The following is a 10,542-nucleotide window of genomic DNA, read 5'->3' as shown; positions in this document are numbered from 1 at the left end:
CCCATCAATTTTCCCATTTGCGTGCGATCTTCCTTACCGGGAACTCTCCAATTCTAAGACCAAAACGACGGACCGTTGACGGTCTACTTAGTGCACACCAGTACAGAACATTTGATTTCCTTTTTTTCACTTACCGAGCATTCTAACTTTGAAATACCTGCACAACACACAAAACACATCAAACTAACACAAACTTACTCAAAAATAAGTAAAACTTAGAGTTAAAAAGCATTAGATGTGTCATAATATCGCGGCACATCAAGCCTTTCTTGTGTAGCCTTGTCTCCTGCATGATCAAAAGACTACCATGACATTTATAGGTGTTTCTCATTCTTCTTGATTCTATATTGTGCTATGGAGCTTGAACTGATCTCTAGGATCATTCTGACGTGTTTGTTAATTCGTGCCACACAGAAATGGCTTTGACTCGTGCGGGAGCTGCTAACTAAGGGAATAATGGTGCTTTAGATTCATCATCTGGCGGATGAGCTGCTAGGATCACTAATCGCACCACTACTGAGACAACTACTGGGGTTGAAAAAGGTAATGGGAACCAAGCACCACTACCTGCTATAGCTGCCTCTGTTGCAGGCGTAGCCGATAATGGGTCGATGTAGAATGCGATCCAGATGTTTACTACCCTTATTGCAGCCCAACAGCAATGCGGGGGTGCGGATCTGACACTTGGGGGTGGAGGAAGACTTCAGAACTTTTTGGGCTGACCGCCCAAGTTTTTTGCTTCACGGGAAGATGATGATCCTCAATACTTTATTGATGAGACTTTCAAGGCTCTGCGGGTACTGAGTGCCCATAGTTCTGAAGTCGTGGAATTCGCGGCCTACCAATTAAAAGATGTTAGTCAGACTTGGTTCGAATTGTGAGAGACTGAGCAGGGTAATGATGCTCCAACTCCTACTTGAGCTGAATTTGAGAAAGCATTTATGGAGAGGTTCTTGTCTGATGAGGAGCGATTTGCTATGGCTACTAAGTTTGAGAAGCATGAGTAGGGCACCATGTCTGTTCGTGAGTATAGTTTGAAGCTTACCTGTCTGGCGAGGTATGCAATGTATATGATTCCGACTGAAAAGCACAAGTTGACCCTATTTGTGTGTGGTTTAGTACCACGTATCAAGTCAACATGTGTTGCTGCTGCTATGTCTCCTACTTATATATTTTCATCTTTGGTTGGGTTTGCTGAACAAAAAGAGAATTGGTGAAGAGAAATTAGAAAGGGAACAGAGTAAGAAGGCCCGATCTACGGGTGGTTTCAGTGGCTCGCATAATGGAGGGTAGAGAAAAAGGTATTCTGTGCCTGCTCAGTTTGGCGCTTATTCTAGTGCCAGTGTTCCCTCTGGTAAACAAGGTCAGAGAAACAACAACCAGAACAGATTCTCGCAAGGTAGCAGCAGACATTCATCTAGTTGGGAGGGTCGTGTTTGTCATCATTATGGTATATGGGGTCATATCAAGAGGGAGCATATGAAATGGCTGCGTGAAATGGCCAACTCTTCTGGCCAGGGAAATTCTTCACCTGCTCCTGTTGCTACTAAGAATCTTGCTGCTGGTAATGCTAATAACACTTCTAATGCTCATGGTACTGGGACTAGTGCTAACAATGCTAATAGGGGACAAGCCTGACTTTATGGTTTGACTCGTAGGAAAGCCGGGGCGGTTTCTCTATGCGTCGTGGTCACAGGTATTCTATTTGCTCTTTTGATGCGTATTCGTTGATTGATCCAGGTTTGAATCTCTTATATGTAACACCATATTTTGCTCTTGATTTTAGGGTGGAGCCCGAACTATTGTTAGAACCCTTCTCTTTGGATACCCCTGTTGGTATTCCCGTTATTGCTTCTAGAGTTTATAAGAACTGTGGCTTGTAATTAAAGGTCGTGAGACTATAGCTGACTTGTTCAAACTAGAGACGGTAGATTTTGATATGATTATGGGGATGGACTGGATGTCTGAGTGTTATGCAAATGTTGATTGCCTACATAAATTAGTTCATTTTGAATTCCCTAATGAACCAGTTATTGTGTGGAAAGGTGAAATTGCTAAGCCTCGAGGTAGGTTTATTTCTTATCTTAAGGCTCATAAAATGATCTCGGAAGGGTGTATTTATCATCTGGTTGCTGTCAATGACACTCAAGCCATAGTACCTGAATTTGCATCTATCCCTATATTTAATGAATAGCCTGAAGTGTTTCCAGAAGATCTTCTAGGTATTCCACCTGATTGAGCTATTGATTTTGGGATCGATGTTATTCCCGATACTCAACCTATCTTTATTCAATCGTATCGTATGGCTCCAGCAGACTATGAGAATTGAAAGACCAATTGAAGGACTTTTTGGATAAAGGCTTTATTCGACAAAGTACCTCACCTTGGGTGCTTCAGTCCTATTCGTCAGAAACAAGGATGGTTCTCTTAGAATATGTGTTGACTATCGTCAACTTAATAAGGTGACCATTAAGAATAACTATCCTTTGCCTAGGATAGATGATCTGTTCGACCAACTTCAGGGTTCTAAGTTCTTTTCAAAGATTAACTTGAGGTCTAGGTATCATCAGCTAAAAATAAAGGAACGGGAAATTCCAAAAACAGCTTTTCATACTCGTTATGGACACTTTGAATTTCTAGTGATGTCCTTTGGCCTAACAAATTCCCCTACTGCATTTATGGACCTGATGAATCGTGTGTTCAAATCTTTTCTGGATTGTTATATTATTGTCTTCGTTGATGATATTATTGTGTATTCAAAGAGTTATGAGGAACATGCAGATCACATGATAATAACCCTAACAACGCTTGAGGAGAACAAGTTGTATACAAAATTTTCTAAGTGTGAGTTCTGGCTTAACTCTGTGGCTTTCTTAGACCATGTGGTGTCTAACGAAGGTATTAAATTTGACCCTTAGAAAATTTCGCCAGTCTAGAACTGTCTGAGGCCCACAAGTGCAACAGATATTCGTAACTTCTTGGGTTTGGCAAACTGCTATCGGAAGTTTGTGGAAGGTTTCTCATCTATAGCCGCACCACTAAAGAAATTGATGCAGAAGCCTGCTAAATTCCAATGGTGTGAAACCTGTGAAAAGAGCTTTCTGGAGCTTAAGATGAGATTAACTTCGGCTCCTGTTTTGACTCCACCTTCAGGGTTTGGTGGTTATTAGTTTATTGTGATGCTTTCGAAATTGAGTTGGGTTGTGTGTTGATGCAGAATAGTAAGATGATCGCCTATGCTTCGCGACAGTTGAAGAAGCATGAGAAGAATTACCCGACTCATGATTTGGAATTGGTTATTGTGGTCTTCGCTTTGAAGATTTGGCATCACTACTTGTTTGGCGAGTACTGTGATGTCTTCACTAATCACAAAAGTTTGTAATATATCTTCAAGCAGCGAGAGTTGAATCTCTGACAGAGAAGGTGATTAGAATTGTTAAAAGATTACAACTTGAACATCTTGTATCACCTGGTAAAGCGAATGTTGTTGCTGATGCTTTGAGCCAAAAATCTAGAGGCGCGTTAGCATATTTGTGTGCTCGGGATATGCCGATGGGCAGAGAAATTCGAAGACTTGCTAGTCTTGGAGTCCGACTTGAAGAACTGAAAATGGGGAGTTAGTGGGAATTACGCAAGCATGATGTGCTATTGTGGAGAGAATTAAGTCCAAGCAATATGAAGATTCTGGTGAAGCTGCGAGATGGAGTGGAAAAGGGTGAGTACACTTCATTCACTGCGGGTACCGATGTCGATGTTTTGCGATTGCAAGGACGCTTATGTGTCCCTGATATTGATGGCCTCCGACAAAAAATTGATGATGAAAGCGCATAGTGTTACACCTCGAAAATTTTTGCGTCTTTAGCATCGTAAGTAAACTAACGTAAGCTCAGAGAGGTCATGGAACCCTTATAGTTTTGGAAAGTGTCTAAAGGTTTTGGGATCAAGCGAATCAAAGAAATTAAGTTTATTAAAATTTTGAAAAAACTTGACAGAATTTTGGATAGGAAATTTGGGTCAACTTGAGAGAGGTATATCTCCTAGAATACGAGGATTTATGGAATGCATAATCTATGTAAATTGAAGTTCAATGAGTCTTCTTTCAAATGCAACAGGTAGATTGCAATTTGGAGAAGTAAGGAGTAAGTTATGAGCCATGGAAAAACTACGGAACCATCTATTTAAGGCGATGGAGACTTGTTTCTTGATTATAAATAAAAGGGGCATGACCTTGGGTTCATTTATCACCAAAATCAGATCCTTGTAGACCCTATATGTCACGTCCCAAAATACCCCCTAGACGTGATTGGCACCCAGCAAACACCACCCGCCAGGCGAACCATATATCATACTCTTAATCATTTACAAAGCACTAAAAGAAAATAAGTGCAGGTCCAATAACGTTATTAATGATAAAAATGCGAAATAGTCGCCAACCAAATCCATAATCGATTTATGAAAACCAACCAACGCTAAGATAAAAAGAATCTCTAGCCCACATCCCATGCTAAAACCATGGAGCATCTAATAGAGTTACATGAGTTTGAGTGTCGGGCATGTAAACCCAAAATAAAAGAAATAACTAGAAATAAACTAGATAAAGCTGAAATGGCTGCCTCCACGAACAATGCGGTGGCTCACCTCAGCAACAGAATCCACTCACGAAGTCTTCAATTACCAGCCTCGTTCTCAACGACAGTATCTGCATGGACATGCAGGTAAGGAGTGAGTTATACATAAATATAACCGAGTAAGATTCTCGACCCGCCACTTCAAATACCCCCGGAATAAGTGTTAGAAAATACAAACACACAACAAGCACAAAAATATTATGCACATGAATATATCATTATATAATAGCAACCAAGGTCCAAACCACTGTTTATCAAATATATTATATATCTCAACACAATTTACACTACGAACCGTCAAAAGTGGCAGTTAAAAAATTAGTCAATACTATGAATCCACGGCAACATACACAATGTGCCAAATATGTCTGGAAGCATACACAATGCTAAGGGAAGCATACACAATGCCCCAATATCATCAAGAAGCATACACAATGCTAAGGGAAGCATACACAATGCCCCAATATAATCAAGAAGCATACACAATGCTAAGGGAAGCATACACAATGCCCCAATATCATGGCTCACAGCTATATCACATCACAAAACAATTTATAAAGAGAGTTTTGGATTATTTGAAAATAAAGTATATGCGGTTGGCCTTAAGGACCACCGATCTACGCTAAGCACACGCTCGCCCCAACACATGGACCGGCGAGAAAACATATTTTTAAAACGGGTTTTGAAAAGCAAGTACCCAAAGCTTAAAGTCTCACTTACCTCAAATTCACAATTCAAGCACACTTCCCAATAAATCAAAACTGTGTTCTCGAGTCTCCGTATTGCCTCAAACTACACAAAAATGGATTTAGAATGGTCAAAACCCTTAGGGTAAATCACTTCTATATTTTTAGAGGCTTAAACGGTTAAAGTCAAATTTTAAAGGACGAAAACGCCCTCTGGTCAATGTGTTCAAAACCCGACAAGACTTATGTTTTCGGAAAGGCCTTAACGAGAGGATTCCAACGATATATAGAAGTCTAAAATCCGACGCTATTTGCCCTTTCAAATCAATGATTTTGGTTGAAGAACCCTAGAGCTAAACTTTCTCAATTCCTCAAAATATCCCCATGTTTTCATCATAAAAATTCACCCCCTAATTATGTAATAAACTTAAATAAAAGACTAGAGTAATTACCTTGATGATTTGGAGTGAAAGTTCTTATTTTTCTCCTCTCTTTTCTTCTCTTTTTCTCCCTCTCTTTTCTTTCTTTTACCGGTTTTTCCCTTCTCTCGTTTTTTTTTTTTTTTTTTTTTCACTTCAGCTTTCTTTTTCCTCTTTCATGTCTTATGTTGAATCCTTTATATTTGTTTTTTTTGTCCTTTTCCTTTTTGGGCTTGGCCCACTAAATTACTTCTTTTCTATTTTTTTTTCTTTTGATTTCCTTCTTTTATTTAAATTACCAACTAAGCCTAAAAAAAAAAATATATGGGTTATTACATTCTCCATCACTTAAAATAACGTTCGTCCTCGAACGGATCTAGATCATACCTGTCTCGTCAAATAAATGAGGATATTTATCTCGCATATCCGCCTCAGACTCCCAAGTAGCCTCCTCGGTTGGATGATTACGCCACAACACTTTGACTGAAACTACCTTCTTTGACCTCAATTGTCGCACTTGCCTATCAAGAATAGATATCGGACCCTCCTCATAAGTCAAATTTTCATCGAGCTCCACATCCTCTGGCTGAATCTTATGGCTATCATTACCAACATATCGTCTTAGCATAGACACGTGAAATACAGGATGAACAGCAGACAATCTCGGAGGTAAAGCAAGTCTATATGCCACCAACCCAATTCGATCCAAAATCTCATAAGGACCAATGTATCTAGGACTTAACTTACCTTTCCGACCAAATCTCATAACTCCTTTCATAGGGGATACTTTTAGAAAGACTTTTTCCCCCTTCGTGAACTCCACATCACGTACTTTCTTATCTGCATAGGACTTTTGTCTGCTTTGTGCTGTCCGAAGCCGTTCTCGTATCAATGCAACTTTTTCCAAGGCTTGCTGAACCAAATCTGGACCTAATAGTTGTGCTTCGCCCGGTTCGAACCATCCAACTGGTGAACGACACCTGCGACCATAAAGAGCCTCAAACGGCGCCATCTGTATACTCGATTGGTAGCTGTTATTATAAGCAAACTCTGCCAAAGGCAACTGATCGTCCCAATGGCCACCAAAATCAATCGCGCAAGCTCTAAGCATGTCCTCTAAAATCTGAATAACTCGCTCAGACTGTCTATCAATTTGTGGATGAAAAGCTGTACTCAACTCGACTTGTGAACCCAACGACTTTTGAAAAGACTTCCAAAACTCAGCAGTAGAATTGTGCACCTCGATCGATATTATAGAAATAGGCACACCATGAAGTCGTACTATCTCACGGAGGTAAATATTTGCTAACTGCTTTGCGGTATGAGTAACCCGAACTGGTATAAAATGAGCAGATTTGGTGAGTCTATCCACAATCACCCAGACTGAGTCATGTTTCTTGAAAGTATTCGGCAAACCAACTACGAAATCCATCGTAATCCTTTCCCACTTCCACTCTGGGATAATCAAGTTTTGCATTACTCCGCCGGGTTTTTGATATTCATATTTGACCTGCTGACAATTTAAGCAACTTGTCACATGTTTCAAAATATCAGCCTTCATACCTTTCCACCAATATAATCCACGCAAGTCTTGGTACATCTTCGTAGCACCTGGGTGGATGGAGTATCGCGAGCTATGAGCCTCTTCAAGAATTAGTTGCTTCACATCACCCACCATAGGAATACACAGTCTACCATGACAACGTAACACGCCTTTGCCATCAATAGAGAATGACTTAACGCCCCCATTTTGCACTCGATCTCGCAGTCTAGCAAGACGGGGATCTTCATATTGGCAAGCCTTGACTTGCCCCACTAAGGACGATTGTGCCACCATAACTGCAAGTAACCTGCCCTGTACTGTATGATCAATCCGAACTCCGCAGTTGGCTAATGCCTGAATATCCTTAGCCATAGGTCATTCTTCAGCAGTAAATCGGGTCAAGCCGCCCATAGACTTTTCTACTCAAGGCGTCTGCCACCACATTCGCCTTACCAGGATGATACAAAATAGTAAGATCATAATCTTTAAGTAACTCTAACCACCGTCACTGTCTCAAATTCAAATCTCTTTGCTTGAATATGTATTGCAAACTCTTGTGATAAATATAGATTTCACACGGCTCACCATAAAGATAGTGACGCCAGATCTTGAGTGCAAATACTACTGCGGCCAATTCTAAGTCATGAGTTGGATAATTCTTCTCATATTTCTTTAGTCAAGTCGAGACGCATAAGCTACCACTTTACCATTTCGCATCAAGACACAACCCAACCCGACTCGAGATGTATCACAATAAATGGTGAAACCACCCTCATCGCAGGGTAAGGTCAAAATCAGAGCCGTAGTCAATGCAGTCTTTAATTTCTGAAAGCTTTCTGAACATTCATCTGACCACTGGAATACCACACCTTTTTGAGTTAAACGTGTCAATGGAGCAGCTATCTTCGAGAAACCCGCCACAAACCTTCTGTAATATCCAGCTAGTCCCATGAAACTGCGTATCTCTGTGGGAGTAGTAGGTTGAGGCCAATCTCGAACTGCTTCAATTTTCTTTGGATCAACTTGAATCCCATCTCGGGACACCACGTGTCCTAAAAAGGAAACTGTGCTCAACCAGAACTCACATTTTGAGAACTTGGCATAAAGCTTTCGTTCCTTAAGTGTCTGTAGCACAATTCTCAAGTGTTGTCCATGCTCAGCCTCACTCCGAGAGTAGACCAAAATATCATCAATGAACACAATCACAAAATGATCTAAGTATGGCTTAAATACCCTGTTCATGAGGTCCATAAATGCTGCGGGGGAATTAGTCAGCCCGAATGACATCACCAAAAATTCGAAGTGCCCGTATCTTGTCCGAAAAGTCGTCTCGGGAGATGTCGTCGGCCTTGATTCTCACCGATGATAACCCGATCTCAAGTCGATTTTGGAAAATAAGTAGCACCCTGCGTACCGATCAAACAAATCATCAATACGAGGCAATGGATACTTATTCTTGATAGTCGCCTTGTTCGCCGTTCGTAGTCAATGCACATTCTCATCGTGCCATCTTTCTTCTTCACAAATAACACAGTGCACCCCAAGGCGATACACTAGACCTAATGAACCCCTTATCAAGTAGCTCTTGGAGTTGAGCCTTCGCCTTCTCTCAACTCGCCACTGGAGCCATACGATATGGAGGAATAGAGATAGGTTGAGTCCCTGGAACTAAATCAATGCTGAACTCGATTTCTCTCATCGGGCGTAGGCCGGGTAAATCTTCAGGAAAAACATCTGCAAATTCGCAAACAACAGGGACACTATCAATAGTAACACTCTCCACTCGAGTATCATGAACGGTGGCAATAAAATCCAAACACCCATGGTTAATCATTCGGCGTGCCTTCACATAAGATATTATTTTTCCTTGAGTCACAAGAGTCATGCCTTTCCACACTAAAGTTTCTCCAGGAAAATTAAAACGTATAAGCTTAGCATAGCAATCAACCGATGCATAACATGATGCCAACCAATCCATGCCCATAATCACATCGAAAGCGGACATCGGTAACACACATAGATCAACTACGGTGTCCCTGCCCTGAACAGATATCACACAATCTCTATAAACTCTATCCAAAAATATACTCTCCCCCACTGGGGTTTCTACTACATATGGCACATTAATAGACTCAACTCCTCGTTCTAAGAATATAGCAAAAGAAGGAGATACATACGAATACGTAGAACCGGGATCAATAAGAGCATATGCACCATGAGAACCAATAGTAATAATACCTGTGACTACTGCATTAGATGCCTCGACATCCTGTCTAGTCATAGCAAAGAATCTCGACGGTCCTCCCCCTTCCTGAGAAACCTGTGCACCCTGTCGTCCCTGTCCACGAACACCCTGTGGAGCGGTCCTAGCTGGCTGAATCTGACCCTGTGTAGCTGTCGTAGTTCCCTGCGGCTGTGTAGTAGCTCGACTAGCACCAGAACTTCCTTTAGGACAGTATTTAGCAATATGCCCCTTTTCACCACAAGTAAAACAAGCCCCATCCGCCCCAAAGCAACGACCACCGTGATTTCTACCAAGCTTAGAACACCTCGGATGATAACCCGACCGATATGAGCTATTACCCTTCCTCCGCATCCGCCGCTGGCCCTGTCTAGCTGAATAACCACTAGAAGATTGCACCACTGATTCTGACTGAGTAGATCTGGACTGCCCACGATAAAAACCACTCTTGCCCTCATATGGAGCACCACTAAACCCACCCGTGTTACGTGACTTTTTGCTTTCACGCTCAACTTTGTCCATCTCTAGATAGGACTCGTAACGGAGAGCAGTGTCAACTACATCTGAATAGGTACCATATCGCATATCTCGTACTACAGGACCACGATAGCAATGCTCAAGTCCATCCACAAATCGTCTCACCTTCTCTCTCGGATCCTCTACCAAATAAGGTACATACCTGGATAAATCTGTAAACTTGGCCTCATATTCTGTAACGGTCATAGTTCCCCGTCGGCATTATTGAACCGACGCCTCATGTCATCTTGCTTGCTTAATGGAATAAACCCGACCAAGTAATAGGTGGTAACCCTGCTTGTCTACCTCTTTGAATCAAAATCCACCAAGACTCTGCAGACCCTGAGAATAAGAAAGTGGCAAATTCCACACCACGAGTCTCCTTTAGCCCCAACGTAGTCAATATCTTTTCACAACGATCAATGAACTTCGAGGTTTGTTGGTGGAGAAGCATCAAACTCGGTGGCTTAAGATCCATGAAATCTTAAACTCCTTGGATCAGACTGGA

General features: G+C 41.5%; 1 protein-coding gene across 2 annotated transcripts; it reads right to left on the bottom strand.

Annotated features, from left to right (window-relative positions):
- Positions 1-4,426: 4,426 nt before the first annotated feature.
- On the bottom strand, positions 4,427-10,242 carry LOC132066600 (uncharacterized). Of its 2 annotated transcripts, XR_009416870.1 has the most exons (3): positions 9,515-10,242; positions 5,349-5,420; positions 4,427-4,699 (listed from the first exon to the last, which is right to left on the bottom strand). XR_009416870.1 is itself a non-coding variant. In XM_059459882.1 (2 exons), the coding sequence occupies exons 1-2, from the start codon at positions 10,239-10,241 to the stop codon at positions 4,668-4,670; spliced, it is 759 nt and encodes a 252-aa protein (XP_059315865.1). In that variant the 5' UTR covers position 10,242; the 3' UTR covers positions 4,427-4,667. The 2 variants fall into 2 exon arrangements, 1 of the variants encoding a protein (XP_059315865.1); XM_059459882.1 differs by lacking the exon at positions 5,349-5,420.
- Between the last annotated feature and the right edge of the window lie 300 nt (positions 10,243-10,542).

This window comes from Lycium ferocissimum, chromosome 8, assembly GCF_029784015.1.
Source record: "Lycium ferocissimum isolate CSIRO_LF1 chromosome 8, AGI_CSIRO_Lferr_CH_V1, whole genome shotgun sequence".
Taxonomy (NCBI): domain Eukaryota; kingdom Viridiplantae; phylum Streptophyta; class Magnoliopsida; order Solanales; family Solanaceae; genus Lycium; species Lycium ferocissimum.
This window is presented reverse-complemented; position numbering and strand designations above follow the sequence as displayed.

Excerpts from the sequence above, each read along its gene's own strand:
- LOC132066600 (XM_059459882.1), bottom strand. The coding sequence starts at position 10,241 with ATGACCGTTACAGAATATGAGGCCAAGTTTACAGATTTATCCAGGTAT. Across the intron at positions 4,700-9,514 it reads ATCTAATGCAGTAGTCACAG|ATACTGTCGTTGAGAACGAG; the intron begins GTATTATTACTA and ends ATGTCCATGCAG.